Raw genomic sequence first — 20,442 nt, 5'->3', positions numbered from 1 at the left:
ATTAGCGCGGCTCTTCAGCGAGCTAAAGGTAAGTATTTAACGCTACAGGTGAACTTTTCACCTGTAGCTTTAGGAACATTAATTAAGAACATTTACATTAGTTTAATGAAAACTAGTGAAAATGTTCCCCATTTATGGAGTATTCGATTAGTTTAAAACTAAACGAATACCGAATACCACAGCAGCCGACTATGCGAAAAATTACTTTTTTTTTTTTACCCGTGCACACCTCTTTTAAATACCAATTAAAAGAAAAGGAAATGGGGGCGGAGCCTATAGCTGTTGCGGTAGGACGTTTTTTTGTGGAGCTCCCTGGGTTATCAAACCAGTTCCATAGTAACTGGACAGCTCTTAAATCATTGCATTTGGAAGGAGGAGGAAAAAACCCTAACCATCCTTTATTTCAACGGGTATTTTACTGTTTGGAGTGGTGAGAGGCCTAATACGTCTGCTGGAAACCTGCATTTCGTTTCTCCAATATGGCGCTAGCTACTAAGCTAATCCTGAGGGAAGTGAAAGCCATGCTTGAAACACACTTCCTCAGGCTTCATGAAGTTCTGCAAGAGGAATTCACCTCCCTAAAGGGTGTTTGCGTTAACATGAAAAGAGAAGTACAGCCCTTACCAGAACCACGCAAGTACCTGACTCAGGCATCTAAAATTTACACGGCTGATATACCTTTTTTAGCCCAGTCGGATGTTAATGCCGGCCCACACACAGTTGCGACAGTGGAGCAGAGAGCCGCAACACAAATTGGCGCTGAACGAGCTGAAGTGAACACTTCGGGAGGAGTGGCACACCAAATATCTCAGCAGCGCAATGTAGTTAGTCCAGACCTGCAGGGATCCGTGTTGCCTGACGCCTCTAAGGATTCTAAACCGCGGCCTCTATATGCACACCTCCCGACCTTCCCTGCCCTTACTGGGGAAACACTTGGGTACCGTCTGCCTGATCTGGGAGATTCGGGGCCACTCAAGGAGAAATTGCATGCAAGAGAGAGGCTCAGCAGCGCAAGCACATACTTTAGAGTCCTACATGCAGCTATGTCATCTGCCTGCCGTGGAATAAGTTACCCGCACCTCCCGGGGTATGGCAGCCATGATACTCGAAGGGGAAAAGGCTCTCTACATGCTCTCCGTATCACACAAGCAAATGCTGCCTCAGAGGGGAGCAGGACCGGGATAGGTTGAAAATTCATGGTACAGATGAGCACGGGATCCGAGGTGTGTGAGACAGTGCTCCTTAAGCTGGATCCCCAGAAACAGATATTTTAGGGTAATCGCTCATATTCTCATCAAACCCTATACATGCTACTGTCCAGCAGAACTGTCGGTGTGTAGCTTTGCGTAATAACTGTAATATTGGTATTGTGCTATATTTGAGTGCTTTATATAGATAGCCTTAATGATTAATGTGTATTTTTGCTGGTTAAATGCATGCTATAGCCTAATACTGCCCCAGTAACTGACCCCACTCATCAAGAAGGACATTTCACTTGAATATAGAGTGGACATTGGGCATTAGCGCTAGAAGACTTAAGATACCATCTAAGCTATAACTAAGGGCTCCAGTTGTGATCACTTGTAACAATAACCTTAGTGTTGAAGTCAAGTCTTTAAAAGTATTCATATCTATGTGAACGGCTTAATATGCTGAGAATGCTAGCTTAATGTACTGCTGCTATAACTTCTTCTTGATATATGATATCTAATTTCTAGAGTTATAATGTGCAGGAAAGCGTTGGCACATAATACTACATAAGGAGCTTAAAACCATGCTCCCTTTGAGATTGCATTAATATTATTGAACTAGCACATATACCCAGGCATGAAGTGATAAAATGTGTAATTCAAAAGGTATAACCCTTTATCCTTGGTTAATTGTGACTTAGCTGGATATCCTATTAGTTATTCTCAATATCAAATAGTATTATAATATGGGTTTTACATGTCTTTAGGTCTGGCTGATGCATCCTACTATGCAAATGATAATATTACTTAAGCAAATGCATCACAAAGTACATTGGAGCTTATCTATGTGCCTCTATATAATGTTAACGTATGAGTGTAGTAATCTTGAAATAATAAGGGCCAAGAGTGACCTATATAACAGAGGGGGGAAGAAGGTAATGAGGGAAGAAACCTCTCAGGTACACACTTTTAGTTTAGTCAAATATGATGTTAATATCTGTATCTCTTATTTTTGCAAATGTTATGAATGTTCAATGCCTTATTGCCCATATTTATAAGCGATTATGGCTTGTCCAATGCAGTATCCTACATACTCATATAGGAACTAATACTCTCATTGAATAGTAAATATATGGAGCAGCTCTAAATATTATGATTACCACCATATTACCCCTTATCCTTCCTCTTTCATTGAAGAGCTAGCTAGATTCAGATCCGCTACCAATGTGTTACATATGTTATATATATATTTTTTTTTTCTTTGATTTCTCAGTTGTAGAGTAACTTCTCTAAAATAGAACTTGAGGTTCGACATAGGAGATCCAAAAGAGGTCTCATTTATTCAAGATATCCCCCTATAAGTTTGCTTTATGGTGGTGAGGATCAAAAGTATCCTCATGTGTCATTTAGGGGGGTGGTTTATTATTTGGCATAACTGGTTGCACAATATTTCCTTTGCATTTGACTCAGTATTATGTGTTGCATGTTTTGTGCCTTTTTTGTACTTTATTGTTCTCCGATTTTTGTATGCCTTGATTGAAACTTCAATAAAAATTATAAAAAAAAAAAAAAAAAAAAAAAAGAAATATTTTACTGAATATATTGAGATTAAAAAGGGACAGTCAAGTCAAAATTAAACTTTCATGATTCAGATAGATCAGGCTATTTTGAATAACTTTCCAATTTACTTCCATTAACAAAATGTGCACAGTCTTTTTATATTTACACTTTTTGGGTCACCAGCTCCTACTGAGCATGTGCAAGAATTCACAGAATATACGTAATATGAATTTTTGATTGGCTGATGGCTGTCACATGATACAGTTGGAGTGGAAATAGACATAAGTTTGAAACTAGTTAGAAGAAAAAAAAAAAAAAAAAAAAAATCTACTACTCATTTGAAGTTCATACAAAGGTCTGTCGGACCTGATCCAACAGTGCGGATCAGGTCCGACAGACCTCGCTGAATGCGGAGAACAATACTCTTGTGAGCTGCTGGTGCAACGCCGTCCCCTGCAGATTCACGGCCAATCAGCCGCAGGGTGGTGTCAATCAACCCGATCGGGTTGAATTGTGGCGATGTCTGTCCGCCCTCCCAGAGCATACGGAGCTTGATAGATATGCCCCTAAGTGCTATTGTATTGTTTATAATGTATTTTTGATTATGCAAATCTACTGTATTTACTGGTCCTTTAAATGTCACTGTCTAAGCATCAGGAGCAATATATTACATTTATTCTGTATGCTTTACCTAGCAGTCAGTGCTCACTTCCGCTCACAAAGACATGTGTAATTTGCAGATGACGTAACAAAGTCAGATAAAATCGCCACTCCTTGTATGACACATATCTGCAGGATCTGCCTTAAGCAAAGCAAATGTATTTTAAGGTTTGGCTCAGTCTGCAAGAAGGGAAGGAATGAAAAGTTGTGCCAAGATACATGGCCCATAAAAGTCAAATTAAACTTTCATGATTCAGATACAGTTAAAAAACAAGCAAAAAAAAACCAAAAAAAAAAAACCTTTTCAATATACTTCTGTTATCAAATTTATATATTTTTCTTGGTATCCCTAGTTGAAGTCTATGGAAGTAAACTGCAGAGCACCCAACTTTCCTGCTTATTTCGGACATTATCATTGTTTGGCGCTTTGCGCTGCTGTGCCTCCGGCAGCTTTATTTTCGAATAAATATCCTGGTTTCCAAAGTAAAACAAGGTATTGCCCGCACCTCGCCAATAACCCTGCCCTCAGAACACTATGTACATTGCACCCGGGAGTTCAGTTTTACCTATGTGTTTAACCCTTCTAAAGAGGTTAAACTCACAAGACCAGATTCCCTAAAATCTCTGTCACTGAGAGAAATATCACATCAACTTTTGCATAGACAGACCTCACTTGGTTCTCTAAAATAGAGGACAGAACCTCAAAGTCCCAGCAATTAGTGAGCTGCCTCCAATAATTAATGACTCTCTAAATTGCAAAATCTATCAGAGGATATCAAATGTGACAAGGAGCCCATGGCACTGATCGCTTTTTTGAAGCACAAACAAATCAAATAACTTTTTTTCAGTGTACTTTCCATACACTTCTACAGGGCTGGGATTTACAGCCCAGGTTCCTGTAGGCACCAAAATCTAAAGTGCCCCTCCTCCGCGCTCCCCGTCCACCAATGTGCCGACGACCTTAACTAAGATGGCTGACAGCAGTAAAATATCAGCACCTCCCAGGGCTCCATACTTCCATCAGGGGCAAAATTATGAGAAGGTGCAATGTAAATCCTGTATTTAGTATATGAATAATACAGATATATTAAATTGTACATAAACATTACCAAACTACAGCTGTGTTTATAGGTACAGACTTATATTTGTGGGGGTTACAAAAAAAAAATCATATCATATTCTTTAACATATAATAGCATCAATAATATGGTGCAAACCCTGTTAAAACATAAATTATATTATAAATAATAATGTGTTTATAGTTGCCTACATGAAGCCACCGTATTGTGGGTAGCAACTAGTTCCCATTCACTTAAGTCACCTGTGATGTCAGAGTAGGCACATGACTGCTGCTAACAAATGATAGAAAGCACAGGAAGCAGCTAGCTCTGACATCAGAGGTACTTTAGCTGAACAGGAACTAGCTGTTACCATTTATTCCAGCTCTCACTACGAAGGTTTAAGGAGGGTAATTTTAAGATGACTGGTATTTATAATAGGCAGAGACAGCTGCCCCTCCACGGATGGTGCCTGTAGGCACATACCTACTCTGCCTAAGTATAAATCCGGCCCTGTACTTGCAGGCACAAACTTCTTAGATAATGTATGCAGACCTGTAAGAGAACTTCAGACATGCCAAAGGATATGCCTCTGTTTAGCCCACTTGTCTAGAGTTACAATGAAAAAGTGATAGAATTTTAGCTTTGTACATGGAAATTGTCTTATATGTTAAACATGATTTTTGCTGTGTTTTAAATAAGAATTTTACAGAGTAATGCAAATGTGTATTTTGATGCATATTTTTTTTTAGAAATATTAAAAACGTACTATCAATGATTTTTAACTTTCTTTGATTACGATTTTTACATCCTACATTTGATATTGATCATATTCTTTTAATTCTGACTTTACTGTCCCTTTATTAATTAAAAAATAAACTTTAAAAAGAGCATAGCACTTGACTAGACTATGCATGTGTGTATATATGTATATAGACTATGCCTGTGTATATGTAGAGACTATGCATGTGTATATATATATATATATATATATATATATATATATAGACTATGCATGTGTATATGTATAGACTATGCCTGTGTATATGTATAGTCTTGTGAGGTGCTATGAATCTAAAAAAAAAATAAAAAAAAAAATCACAGGACACGTGGCGAGAGCAGCATTCTGGGCTCACAGAGATTAGAATTTTTACAGGCATCTTCATTTATTGGCTAGTAAGTGATGACCTGTACTTCAGTATTCTAACAACAACTACTAATGCATGCTGGTAGATAAAGTTTTCTCAATGGTTTTCACTTAGAGATATTGATATTGAAGTGACAGGAAAAGGAGGGGCTAGAAATATCATTGCTGCATGGATAGTCCAATAATCACTTATAAAGCTGATTGAGAGGATGGGGAAGCAGGGAAGAATCTGATTAGAAACTAAAAACAAATTGAAAACAATTTTTAATGTTTGATCACGTTCATTAACGGGAAAGTAAAGATATATATATATATATATATATAATAATAATAATAATAATAATAATAATACTCAATACTATTCAGCAGAGTGCCTAAATGCAGCCCAGATCGTGATGTCATCGGTGGGTGGAGCTTGGCAGCCATTTCAAACTGGCCAGAAACAATATTCATTTTAAAATAATTTTACCATTTCTGCTGCATGATATAGAAAATGTGCAGGAGACTATTTGCAGCTTAATCTAAAGGTAAGACTTCAAGATGACTAAAGTGTAGACTGTCCCTTTAAATCGAATGTTACATTTGAAATTCTGAATGGGGACATTCGTTCCAATTTTTGAACGCTCAAAAACCTGAAACATTTGATTATTGAATTTTAATTTTTATCAACATTCGATTATCCAAAACTAATCTCCACAGGACTATTTATTCTACCAAACGTATTACACTTTCGCCCATCCCTAATAATAAATCAGTTGAAACTTACATAATCGGTAGCATTGACATCCACTCCGGATTGTAGCAGCAGTCTTATCAATCTTTCATTTTGCTTGCTCTTTGATATCTGTACATGTAAATAAAATAAAATTAACTACAACTCTTAAAACAATAAAATGAGCACTTAAAGGGAAATGAAACCCCAACATTTCCTGTGTGGAAACTTTTGTTAAATTTGTGTGCTCTGTCTGAATCAATCTACTTCTGTTATTAAATCAGATTTGTCCTCATGTTATTCTTTGTTGAAGAGATACGTAGGTTGGCATCTGCAGCACTACATGCTGCTATCTAGTGCTTTTTCAAATGGATAACATTCTTGCAAAACTGCTGCCATATAGCGCTCTAGACACGTACGTGCAAGCTTACGCCCATGTTTTTCAACAAAGAACAACATGAGAACAAAGCAGAGTTGATATAATTAATTTAGAATGTTGTTTAGTATAAAATGAAGCATTGCAAAACATTGCCAATAAACTCAAGCGGATATCATTGACTATTTAAATAATAGATTTGCTTAAAAGAAAGTTGAAATGAAGATTGAATTTTGATTTTTCAACATACAAAGTGAAAGAGAATAACAACTTTAGAAGTAACAAGCAAATCAATACAGGCTTCATTAAAAAAAACAGATTTAAAGGTTTGAACATATAGGACAATATTGTGATAGGATATAAGTAGAAACGCTATGCTGTCCTTTGAAAGCATGCCCAGCAGCAGGCAAAAAAAAAAAAGGTATTTAGTCAGTATATCCAGGTATTATTACTGGGACATACAACCCACATTTTTTCTCTTTCATAATTCAGATAGAGAATACAATTTTAAAAAAAGTTCCAATTTACTTCTATTATCAAATTTGCTTAGTTCATGTGTTATTCTTTATTAAAGGAGGTATCTAGATAGCTAGTGTGCACATGTCTGCATGGCAGGAAAATGTATAAGATTTGTGTACTGTGCTTGGTTGGGTACAGCAGCATAGAACAAGCTATCACAGGTATGTTCATTCCCAATAAAGCAGACAAGCTCTTACCCTGTGCCAATTTGTGTAATAGTATGAAGACAGCTGGCTTGCCACATTTTCTTTATACTAGTTTGCTTTGCACAAGAAGATCACATACTTTTGTAGAGAAAAAGAAAAAAGCATTTTTATTCTACACATACTGTTCCCATACCATCTGCTCCGTAAGAAAAAAGTAATATGGTCTAACTGCTAGCAAGTATCACAAGCAACAGTTAGATTAAAAGCTAAATGAAAGAATTACAAAATTTGGACAAATGGTTTAAGCCCAGGATCACACCACGTCTCTTCCTTTTTTTTTTTTTTTAATTTTTTTTATTGGATTTTTACAATATATGATAAACAAACAAGAAAAACCAATGACAGGTGTAACAATTTTACCTTAGAGGTTTCCGTACACAATAAACAAAATCATGCTTGGTTTTCTTCACCTTTTACATTAGACGACAATAAGAAAAAAAAAAAAAAAAAAAAAAGATGGGTCACGCAAGAGAGAAAAAAAGGGAAAATAAAAAAAATCAGAATCCAGGCTTTACTTAGAACTGCATACATTAAACAAACATCAGGTTGAGATGTATTCAATGCTGAGGTAACTCACCCTCAAGTACAAGTGAGAGAAATACGGGAGAATTCCTGAACGCTTCTATGAATTAGTGTTGAAGGGGTAATGGCCAGACAGTGATATATCTCAGAGGCCACTTTTGGGACATGATGAACCTTGTTTTACTTTTTTGTTTAGACTATTGTGGAATATATAATATATATATATATATAATATATATGTATATATATATATATATATATAATATATATATATATATATATAATATATATATATATATATATATATATATATATATATATATATATATATATATATATATATATATATATATATATATATATATATATATATATAAAACAGATACCAGTATTACCAAACTATTAAGTATGATAATACTAATGGAAATTTAAGCTTGCATATGTCAACGCTGTTCAACTAGTAACCCCAATTCGGTGTGAGGAAAGTAAGTGCAATGAGAAACTAGAGAGTCGGTCAGTGTTGAGATCAGTATGAAAACATGGAGTACATGGGACGTAGGGATATTTGCAGACAGCTATACTATGTAGGAGCTCCCTTTGGGGTTCTGATGAGTTTGCAAAATGCTGACCCACAACATATAACATTAACCAATTATGTAGGTGTTTATTCCCTCAGGTGGTTAATAGCTATTGATTTGACAAGATAGGCAATATGATATGGCAAAATCATCTAAGGTGCATGAGTTACACGCTGCTCTTCCTTATAATACATATATACGCATGCCTAGTATTGCGGCCGCCAACAGAAGGACAGGATTATACATGTAAATAGGGCAGCAATAAACTTGCATTCCAATGTAACTTCTACCTGTAACATGTTAAAAATGCCATATAAAAATGTATAATAGTGATACTGCTATATAAGATACAGAGCTTATGGTGTATCTTATTGTTGCAACACATATTACTAGCCTTAGTAGGGAGAATTGCAGCAACTATTATTAGAGAGCTGAGGATGTGGGTATTTTAGATATAAGTGTCATGGACAATAATACAATTACATAATGAAGCATCTATTTAAGATGCCAGCCAAATATATAGGAACTTATGAGGAAAAATATATATATGGTAAAGTAATAAAACCAAAGTACAGAAGTTTTAAATAAGCATAAACATGGGAATTGGCATTTGTGCACAAATAAATACCTAAAGGTCAACAGCTCTAGTGCACTCCGTTTGAGATATCAGCATAGTAGGTACACAGTGAATAAACATTAGATAGAAGCTGTACTGTGTATGAATTAAGACATAGACATATACTACCAGACAAGGTTATCCCGTCAATAGCCATCATAAAGTCTTGTGTCTGGATCGTATTACTTAACGTTTATGCCAAGCTACTTAGTACATGAGAAACATGTCCACAATATATTCCTTAAAACATTTTAGTGAAACAGTTTACCAGGATAGCAGCATGGCCTAACAGCTACCAACAATCTTCAGCCTACACCAGACCGCCAGGACAAGTGTTTCGGACTCGGTCCAAGTCTTAACGCTCTCAGATAGCTTGGGCTCACCAGATATAGCGCACCACACATAGCATTGCCACACCATCACCAAAGGATCAAATCTGATACTCTGACTGCTGTATGAGGAACCGGTCTTAAAGTAAGTGTTACAGATCCACATTTGGGGCACAGTGGCCTCCAGAGTTACAAGTCCTTCTGTAGTACCATGTGGCTTGTATGCAATTGTGGCATTAGATAGAGTCCAGCCAATATCATCTCCCTCATACGGTCATATCCTCGCTTGGATGCATCTCACACCAGTGTGCCTTGGTCCTCTGCAGCAGATGTAAATCTGGAGTCTCTCCCATCTGTGTGCCATTGTAGAAGGTAGGTAACTGCCGCTGGGGCCCCAGAGCGCTGCCACCCTCCTCAAACCTATGAGCAGGGGTTATATGTGTAATTTCGGCACTGTTATCAGCAGGAGGCAAATGTAGACTGTAGCGTCTGCAGGAAGACGGCTTGATATATATCCAGAAGTTTACTAAGCTCAGTCACGAGATAGTCTGCTGGTTCCATAATATTCATGGGGGTCTCTTGTATATACCTTGGAGTGCTATACCCGGCTCTCAAGTTTCTGGATGATAATGGAGTTAGTGTATCTCTCCATTACATAACTGTTAACTTTGTTCTGTATAGGGTAGGTACATCTTATAACAGCCCAGTATCCTATTGCAGGATATCTTAATCCCAGAGGTTTTTTTTTTTGGGGGGGGGGTAAATTGCGGCAGCCCCAGACCTATGCTTCACTACTAACACAGAAATAGTTACTTGGGATTTTTGTGCTGCGTAGTTACAGCAAGTTGCAAAATGGTGTCCAAGCCTGTGTAGGAGTTGATAATAGCTGTCTCGGAGAACATAGCCAGAGACCTTGTCTGATCCCCAGTACTGGGCATCCATCTGATCCTAGCAGGAAAGACGTTTACAAAACTGTTGATTGTAGCATATTTACTATGTAAAAAACTTATATAAAGTCCTTCACAAAAACACGTCTTGCCGCAGTGAGAATAGGCTCCGCCCCCGCAGTATTGTATAATTTTAGGGCATGACCACATGCAATGTATAACGTCTGCCATTTCTGCTTTGCATTTGTGGCATCGGCTAGTTTGTTTATTTTTAGTGAATTTATACAGTGTATATGGGGTAAAATAATAATTATTCAACAACTTTATTTGGTATTCCCTCCAACTTATATTAGTAGGGGTCAATTCAGATAACCTGATACTCTTTACAATATCCTGTTCTGAAATATTCTGAAAGAGTTTTCTTAGGTTATTTTGACCAGACTTAATAATCAGGGATTTACACCAGTAAGAAATTGTCTACCTGACCAATACAACTTAATTCCATTAGGAATCTCAGTGGTGCCCCAATCAAGTCCATATATTCTAATTATTTGAGCAGCATAACTCCGTACCTATAGATAGGCATAAAAATACTTTACAGAAAGAGCATATTTAGCGGAAAGTTCTGCATATGAATGGAGTATCATATTGTCCTGCATAAGGTGAAAGATATAGGAAATTGCCTTCTTCAACTCTTGAAAAACCACATGCAATCCTGGTACAAAATCCGGGTTTCCTGCGATAGGTAAGAATTGAGAGGTCCTCGGATCATGTCTCATTTCCTTGCAATACTTCTGCCATGAAGAAATAACATTTGCAAAAGTCTGCATATTTATAATATTACTTGATAGTTTAGTGGGGGAATAGTGCAGCAAGGCCCGTAGATCAAATGAGTCAACCAGATTTGTCTCAATGTCTATGTAAGTAACATAATTTTTTTCTGTCATCCAGTCGAATGCAAATTTTATCATACAAATCCAATTCTAATATTCTAAACTGGGCATCAAGAAACCGCCAAGTCTTGTTTGTTGTATTAATCTGGCCATAGCAATTCAACGCTGGATCCTTCCCCACAAAAATAATGAACATGCAGCACTGAACCTAAGAATATTGCACTTAGTTATAAATAGAGGTAAATTCTGTGGCAAGAATAGTATTCCCAGGAAAAAAATGGTATTGAGTAATATAATCTTTGCGGATAGGGACTATTGATAAGATATAAAGAATGTGGGATGCTCGTACACGTATCACTTAGGTATAATATAAGATCGTCTGCATATAGGGATAAAGTTAATTTCTGATTCCCCAATAAAATTCCTGTTAATTCCTGTCTGAGCCATACTGCAAGGGGCTATAAAGAGATATTGAAAAGGAGGGGAGATAGGGGGCATCCTTGTCGCATACCCTTTTGTAATGTGATGTATTGAGACAGGCCACTATTACCTAATAATTGTGATCTAGGATTTTTATAATTCAATTTGAGCATGTTAATTATATGTCCAGAAAAAACGAAAATTTCCTAAAGCCAAGAACAGATGGTCCCATATAATCAAGTCAAAGGCCTTTTTGGCATCTAATGTCAATAAAGTCAGATCTTTCCTAGGCCTAAAATTTTGCTCTCTTTTATTATTACTACAGGTATCTATAGTCAAAAGTACTTTTCTTATATTGCGTACAACATTCCTTCCTTGCATAAACCCTGTTTGGTCAGCATGGATTATTGTCCCCACTACTTTTTTGAATCTTTCAGCCACAATCGACATAGTAAGTAATTTATAATCTTTGTTTAGAAGCAATATTGGGCCCAAGTCTTCTGGGTCTTTACCTTTTTTTATCAATAAGAGTTTTAATTGAGTACAAAAAAATATAGGGAATTCATGTGGTTCTCACACAGATATTGATTAAATAATTTAGTCAGTGCCAGGTATCTCTTTATTTAAGATTTTATCAAATTCTGCAGTTATCCGGTCAGGGCCAGGGGCTTTATTTTGTTTCATTCTTTTAATGGCTAATTCCCTTTCTTCTATCGTTATTGGCTGATTGATTGCCAGTAAATCTTCATTGGATATTTTAGGAAGATTAATTTTCTGCCAAAACTTGTCTTGCTCTTGTTTATCTATATTTTCCTTACAGTAGATTTTTTGATATTTGAAAAAGGCTTCCCTGATCTCTGATGCTACGGTAAGTTTTAGATTGCCATCCTTGATGCTTGATATCATGTTGCTATTTTTCCTTATTTTGATCATTCTCGCTAGGTGCTTAGCTGAGATGCCTTGATAGCCCTGAAAAGAAGCTCTAGCTATTAGGTCCTCTAGTGACCATTTTTCTTTCAAGAAAAGCTCTTACATTTTTGGCTTGCCTATATTTATTCCAGTTAATATTATTTGGAACATTCAGATAAATCCTATATGCATTTTTAACCTGGTTAGCCAGTTGGATTTCTCATTTTTTTTATTTTAATCATATATGCTTTTATCTCACCCCTAAGCATGGCCTTGCCAGCTTCCCAAAATGCTTTTATTTTATGTAGATATCCTCTATTATTCCTGTAATATTGTCTCCTTTTTTCAACCAACCAGTTTACCACATCTCTTCCTCAGTTGTTAGGGCCTGATAACAAAAAAAATATCCTGCTTGGAGAGAAATTTTAGTGCAGACTTCACATGGGCTACACTCACTGAATGATCAAAGAAAAAAAAATGGAACTCTCCAGCACTGCGATATCTTTCTTATTTCTGTATGTCAAGACAAGCCCAGAGCAATATAGAACTGCATGATACGAGAGTTTTGAAACACACTTTGTATTTTATATTAATTTACACTTTAGATAGGGTCCTTTCAGTATTATTACATTTAAAAAATGCCATAAAACATGTTAAGATCTGTGCATATCCTAAAAGGGTTAATTAAAGTAAAAATAGTGTGCATGAAAAAAAATTGTTTAAAAATTGCATGCAAGTATTTTTAAATCATTTTCAAAAATAAGCAAAATTAGTTACAAAGCCATGCTGTCTGGAGCAATCGCTCCACCCACCATTTTCAGTGTTTAGACCCAGGAATTGTATTTCAACTAAGTTTACAGCTTCTAGGCATGCTCCAGCAGATAATCCCTATGCACTTTTGTATTCTACCAAAACAATAGATATAGATACAGCCATAGAAGGAAATGTGTGGGGGGGAGTTAGAGCTTTACAATTCAGAAACTAAAAATAAAGTGTTAATGGCGAGGCACTGCAGTATAAATTTGTAATTAAAAGTACTTGTTTTATGTGCATTTAAGCTTTGCACATTCTGTTTTATATTATAATCATGTTAGATTTAGATCCAGCAGTGATTTTGCAAATTGGTTATCTTTTACAACTTACATTGTTTTTTGTATTTTCTCAATTGTAAAATGGACAGTTTCAGTAAGTGGGAGGGACAGGGCAGTTCCCTGGGTATGTCTAAAGCTCTCTCACAATTGTGAAAATATGCAAGTATTTTAAACAAGCTGGTCTCACTGAATTATCTCATCAGTTGCTCAAAATTCACAACACATTTAATTAATTAATTAACAGAAAAGTAATAAATACTAAACTAGAGGCAAATGAAAGTTAAATTGTAGTAAAAACATTTTAGTTTTTGTAGTTTTTCTGTTTTATTTTAAAAAGAAGAAATGCAAGTGCAATGTAATTTGTAAATTATGCACAAATATACAAACTAATTTGTAAAGCCCGTGACACACTGCAAGCGATGCGGCGCGAGGCAAAGCAGCTGCTTTGCTCCGCGTCGCATCGCTTCTGAAGTTCAAATATTTCATCTCTGAGCGCTTAGCTACGCGACCTGACGCAGCAGAGTGCTCAGAGATGAAAAGGCAAGACACACTGAGCGCGCACAGCTGCATCTACACGCTGCGCGTCGCTCTGCTTGCAGTGTGTCACAGCCTTTAAAGTTACAGAAACTGTGAAAGCATAATCAGAATTGGTAAAATCACAATAATAAATAAATACACTGCTGTATACAAAATAAAATACAAAAAAGAAAGTGCAAAGTTTAAGTGTAACAAAATTTAATCTGAAATATAAAATAAATACAAAGCATAAAGCGTAAATGCAGCAGAACTCTCATATCATGCAGTGCTTTGTTGCACTGGGCTGGTCTCTCCTTCACATACAGAAATACAGGAAATGCACCTTTGGACAAGTACAGCAAAATCGGCCTTTTTAGAATTTAGTTAAGGATCTCGCAGTGATGGAGGATCATTTTATATCCTCTCATCTCAGCAGTGTTTTGTATCAACAGGCCCACAATATACAATACTTCTACAGTTCATTAAGATGTTTTCTCTCTTTTTAAAAAAAGATGCATTGAAACAAAGTGGCTTTAACTAAAATTATCTCTTTATTATTTCAGTTTGAAATTGCTAGTTTGCAAGAACTCAGTAAAAACCATGTTTTATCATTTAATAATAATATTTAGTTTTTCCATTCAGTTTAATTTCACACTTACCATGATGACGTATCCAATCAGCATTACAGGCATTAAGAGTATAATTAGCAGATAATCAAGGAATGTAAATTTTCTTCTTACGGCATAGTGCAAACACGTCCTTTCTTTCTGTAATCAGGGAAAAGGGAAAATACTTTAGTGCCACATACAGTATCATGTCACCTTCATTTACCTTTAATGCACGTTATGCTTTTTAAGTTTGGAGTTAAAGTTCACTTAATATATTCAGTGATACAACTAAATCCCCATCAAACCTTTAAAGTAAGGAAGCTGATAAACTTGCTTTATCACTAAGTCAAAACAGAAATATGGAGATTACTTTGTGTCTTATCAGCAAATACGAACGAGAAAATATGGTGCCAACTCTTTGAAAGAAATTATTTAAATAAGTTTGAATGAGTGGTAATCAGAACAGCAAATGTAAATGTACTTCGTTCTAACCATCAGTGACATAAATATTCTTTTAAAAGTATGAGACCTTTACTGTGCTATACTACAAGCCTTTGTTAGCATGATCAATTCAAATGTAAGACACCCAAAATGTTTGTATAATTTACTATATGTCATGGCGCTGCCCCTAGGGCTGCCATGCATACCAGCTGTCTCACTTCCAAGGGATGCTGTGCCAAATCCTATACACGCAATACTTTTCCTAGATGAGTGGAACTTTGTAACGGTTTAAATATAATTGTACTGCTGCAGAACATATCATGCTTACTTTACCTATAGTCTGGTTTCCACTTTTTGGTTGGTGTGTGTGTGTGTGTGTGTGTATGTGACACACTGTCGCGTGTGTGTGTGTATTGTGACAGAAAGCAAGGCCTTGTTATAAATGGAAGATATGTAAGACCAAGTTTTATACATGGTATTTCTCCTTTCAGTTAAAAGCCCCAGGAGAGAGTGTAAAGCCCGTGACACACTGCAAGCGATGCGGCGCAAGGCAAAGCAGCTGCTTTGCTCCGCGTCGCATCGCTTCTGAAGTTCAAATATTTCATCTCTGAGCGCTTAGCTACGCGACCTGACGCAGCAGAGTGCTCAGAGATGAAAAGGCAAGACACACCGAGCTCGCACAGCTGCATCTACACGCTGCGCGTCGCTCTGCTTGCAGTGTGTCACAGCCTTTAGAGTGTGTGTGTGTGTGTATTTGATTGTGCAGTTGGTAAACTGTGTTTTGGGTCCCTGGGGTTGGGATAATTGGGAGAAGGGTGCGCCATTATCCCAGACAGCTGTGAAGCTGTCCAGTCCAGGCTTTTGATTAAGCAGCTAATCACAGGTGTGGTTAATTAGAAGCAGTGAGAGTTTAAATAGGAGCCTGACTGATACCTATGAGAGATAGTTACCAAGCTAGAGGAGCTGGTGTGTGTGTGTGTGTGTGTGTGTGTGTGTGTGTGTGTGTTTTAAAAGACCTTTGTTTCTGTGAACTACTACAAAGGACATTCTTGCAAAGCACTGTGAAGTGCTGGGACATGATTGTAAGTACTGTTACTTACTAAAAGTACTTTACATTCCTGCAGAGGAAGGATTACCCTGTTTTTTAAACTGAACTGCCTGTTGATGTGAAAAATAAGCCTTTTAAAACTACAGTGGACTGTCCTGTGCTGCATTTGTGACCTAGAAGACCGTGGTTAAAAGTGCTCCTGTTACACTTGGTGGAGAATCCGGGTAACCACGTTGTATGTCTGTGGGCGTTATAATCTGCAAGCAACATGGAGGAAGTCACTAACACTATACAGCAGGAGACTAACAGAAAAGCTGCTGAAAATAGTGCAGCACTGCAACAGTTGGTATTGGCCCAATCAGAGAATGCTATGCAACTGGCTAAATCAGAGGGAGAACACTGAATTGTTGATACAATAGATGGCCGCTGTGCAAGCTGAGACATTCAGGAAGACCCGGGAAGAGCAACAAAGTGCTACACAAACTCTGCAATGAGAGGTTCAAGCCATATCAGAAAAACTGAACTCTGATTATGTTGGTGGCCAAGGTTCCAGAGTAATAAGGGCTAGTCATTATCTTCAAAAGATGACAGCAGCTGATGTTGCGGCGTATATTTTGGCATTTGAACGCACAGCAGTAAGAGAAAAATGGCCAGCAGCTGAGTGGGCGAGTATACTTGCGCCATTTCTTAGTGGTGAACCACAGAAGGCCTACTATGATTTAGAGCCAGCACAAGCCAATGACTATGAGAAATTGAAAGTGGAAATCCTTGCACGCCTGGGGGGTGACTTCGGCAGTCCGTGCACAAATAATCCATTCCTGAATGTTTTCATCACATAATGCTGCAAGATCCCAGATGTTTGACCTTATACACCTTGCCAGGAAGTGACTGCAATCAGAGGTTAATTTGGCTACCAAAATAGTGGAACTACTGGTGATGGACTGGTTTCAGTGGGGATTACCTGCTTCCCTGAAGCGGTGGGTTAATCAAGGTGATCCTCAAACAGCGGACCAGTTGATTGTGTTGGTCAAAAGATGTATAGCTTAAGGAGAAGCTTTGCAACAATCTTCAGTGGATCACCCCCTGCAATCCAAAGTCCCAGAACTCTACAAGAACTGGTAAGACTGTTCAGGGGATAAAGGGGATAGGAGAGCAGTAGGTGTATATGCAAAACACCAGAGTCATTTTCCCAGGAATGAAGGGAAACTTTAAATATAACCAACCTGTAAGATGTTTTAAATGTAATGAAGTTGGTCATATTGCCAGAGACTGTGATAAAGATGAACTTATGGACTGTAATGTTGCACATTTACTATTGTCTAATAGCAACAGCTGTTTTAATGATTCCCATTGGTGTACTGTGAAGGTTAATGGTAAAATGTCTAGGGCTTTTGCATGATCACACTAGTGGCTAAATCTATAGTACCTGATGCAGTATTAGATTATGTGAAAAAAAAATGGGAATTATCTGTGTTCATGGAGATAAATATGAATATCCTACAGCTGAGGTGGAGATTGAGACTTATTGTGTGGGTGTAGTACCAAATTTAGCCCGAGGTGGTGATAGGCAGAGATTTTCCAAAATTTCTGGAGTTATGGGAATCTCCAGAAAAATGTCAAACTACTGATATTTATGTATTTCCTTTCTGTGAAACCGATTTGGAATGGGTTTCCATTGAAAAGGAGAAAAATAAGATTTATTGCCCTATGCCTGTATTAGTAGGTGATCAACCTTCTCAGAGTAATGAAGTACTGAGTACTAGCTCAGAAAATACTGATTTGATAGATCTGGTTGGTGGCCCTGGTAATTTAAAAAAAGCCCAATGGGAGGATCAAACATTGGTAGAGGCAATAAATATCAGGGTTATAAATGGTGTTGTGACACAGCCAGAAAATGTATTACCCTATCCTTATTTCGAAGCAGTTAATGAATTGGTATATTGTGTAGAAAAGAAAGGAACAGACATTGTTAAACAACTTTTGGTGCCCCATACTTTTAGAAATGCTGTATTAAATCTTGCACATAATCACATTCTAGTGGGACATATGGGAGTTGAGAAAACCAAAGAGAGAGCTCTTAGAAGGTTTTTATTAGCCAGGGATATTTGTAGCTATCAAGGATTATCGTGCTTCATGCCCTAAGTGTCAACTTACAGCTCCTGCCAAAGATTTTCGTAACCCTTTAGTGCCCTTGCCTATAATTGATGTGCCTTTTGAGAGAATTGCTATGGACTTGGTGGGTCCGCTGGTTAAATCCTTGATTATGCTACTCGCTATCCTGAGGCAGTTCCCCCTTCATAACAGCACTGCAAAGTCCATAGCAAGAGAACGCATGCTAATGTTTAGCAGGGTTGGGATATCTAAGGAAATTTTGACAGACCATGGAATTCCATTTATGTCCAGGGTTAAAAAAAGAATTGAGTAAGTTATTTGGCATAAAACTAAGGACCTCAGTATATCACCCTCAGACTGATGGTTTAGTGGAAAGGTTTAACAAAACTCTCCAAAAAATCTGACAAAGAGGGGAGAAATTTGGAACTTTTGTTACCCTATTTAATGTTCTCTATCATAGAGGTTCCCCAGGCTTCTACATGTTTTTCCCCATTTGAAATGTTATATGGGCGGCATCACAGAGGACTGCTAGATATAGTTAAAGAGACATGTGAGAAAGAGACAACACCTTATCAAACTGTTATTGAACATCTATCCCAAATGCAGGATCGTATGGAAGCTGTCATGCCAATTGTAAGGGAACATATAGGGAAAGCACAGGAAGCACAAAAGCACAGCTATAACCATAATGCTAGAGCCAGGGTGTTCCAACCTAGGGATAGGATGTTAGTTCTGGTCCCTACAGTTGAAAATAAATTCTAGGCTACTTGGCAGGTTCCATATGAGATAATTGAGAAATTGGGTGATGTCAATTACAAAGTAAGTCAGCCAGGGAGAATGAAACCTGAGCAAATATCATATAAATCTGTTAAAACCTTGGAAAGATACGAAAGTTTTAGTTGCCTTAAAACCTACAGAACTCGCTGTCACTGAACCAGAGGTGAATATATCCGAAACCCTATCTGTATATCAGATGCGAGAGGTCAAGGATTTTATTAGGAGAAACAGAGGTATTTTCTGTGGTACCAGGAAAAAAAAACTAATGTTATTAAGCATGACATAACAGAACCAGGAAAGAACGTCTACCTTAAGCCCTATAGGGTCCCTGAGGCTCGTAGAAAGGCCATTATAATGGAGGTAAAAAAAAATGTTAAAGCTGGGGGTAATTGAGAAATCAAAGTGAGTGGAACAGTCCAATTGTGCTTGTTCCAAAGCTGGATGGTTCATTAAGATTCTGTAATGACTATCGTAAGCTTAATTGTTTTTCCAAATTTGACACCTATCCAATGCCTAGAGTTGATAGAAAGGCTAGGAAAAGCACGTTATCTTACTAAAATTGATTTAATGAAAGGGTATTGGCAGGTGCATCTCACTAACCAAGCAATGAAAAAAAAAAAAAAAAAAAAAAAAGACAGCTCTTTCAACCCCAGAGGGTTTATTTCAGTATACAGTATTGCCATTTGGTTTACATGGGGCCCCTGCAACATTCCAGAAAATGGATAGAATTCTATCTAAAGTTTGTTATGCAGCAACATATTTGGATACTGTTATAATTTATAGTACAGATTGGGAATCCCATCTTCCAAAAGTTCAAGCAGTACTTGATGCAATACGATCCATTGGGTTAACTGCCAATTCTGAAGAAAAAGTGCTGAAATATTACATACAATGCAAGAGCATATAATCTAAGTAAACCCTCTTTCCTTAGATGAGATATTGTTGAAAAAAGGATTCTCAAACACCTATAAAAACAGGTGCAGAGAGAGAGGAATGCACTGCACTTTAAAATGAAGCTAAATGTATGTATAGTATCTGAGATATAAATAGATATTTCCCAAATGGGTTAATTTGTATATATAAGTTTATCTCATTTGTTGGGAACAATTAAAGGACAGACAGGATTGTCTTACTGCACTAAGCAAGTAATCATTGTGGAGAATGCTGTAGAATACACACTAGCCTCTATGTGCCAGTGAAACCCCCCCCCCCACACACACACTATTTTCAAATTTAAAATAAAGGAAGAGCAAGGAAATTAAGTAAT

General features: G+C 37.1%; 1 protein-coding gene across 1 annotated transcript in view; it reads right to left on the bottom strand.

The window, feature by feature from the left end:
* The window catches only part of ANKRD22 (ankyrin repeat domain 22), a 63,135-nt gene that overhangs the window by 7,075 nt on the left and 35,618 nt on the right, over positions 1-20,442 (bottom strand). The window contains exons 3-4 of the mRNA XM_053692210.1: positions 14,849-14,956; positions 6,382-6,459 (exon numbers count right to left, since the gene is read on the bottom strand). Of these exons, the coding sequence (XP_053548185.1) occupies positions 6,382-6,459; positions 14,849-14,956 (186 nt within the window). The remainder of the gene's footprint in view (positions 1-6,381; positions 6,460-14,848; positions 14,957-20,442) is intronic.

The sequence above is a fragment of the Bombina bombina genome, chromosome 9 (assembly GCF_027579735.1).
Source record: "Bombina bombina isolate aBomBom1 chromosome 9, aBomBom1.pri, whole genome shotgun sequence".
Taxonomy (NCBI): domain Eukaryota; kingdom Metazoa; phylum Chordata; class Amphibia; order Anura; family Bombinatoridae; genus Bombina; species Bombina bombina.
Note: the sequence above shows the minus strand (reverse complement) of the source record. Positions and strands in the feature narration are given on the sequence as shown.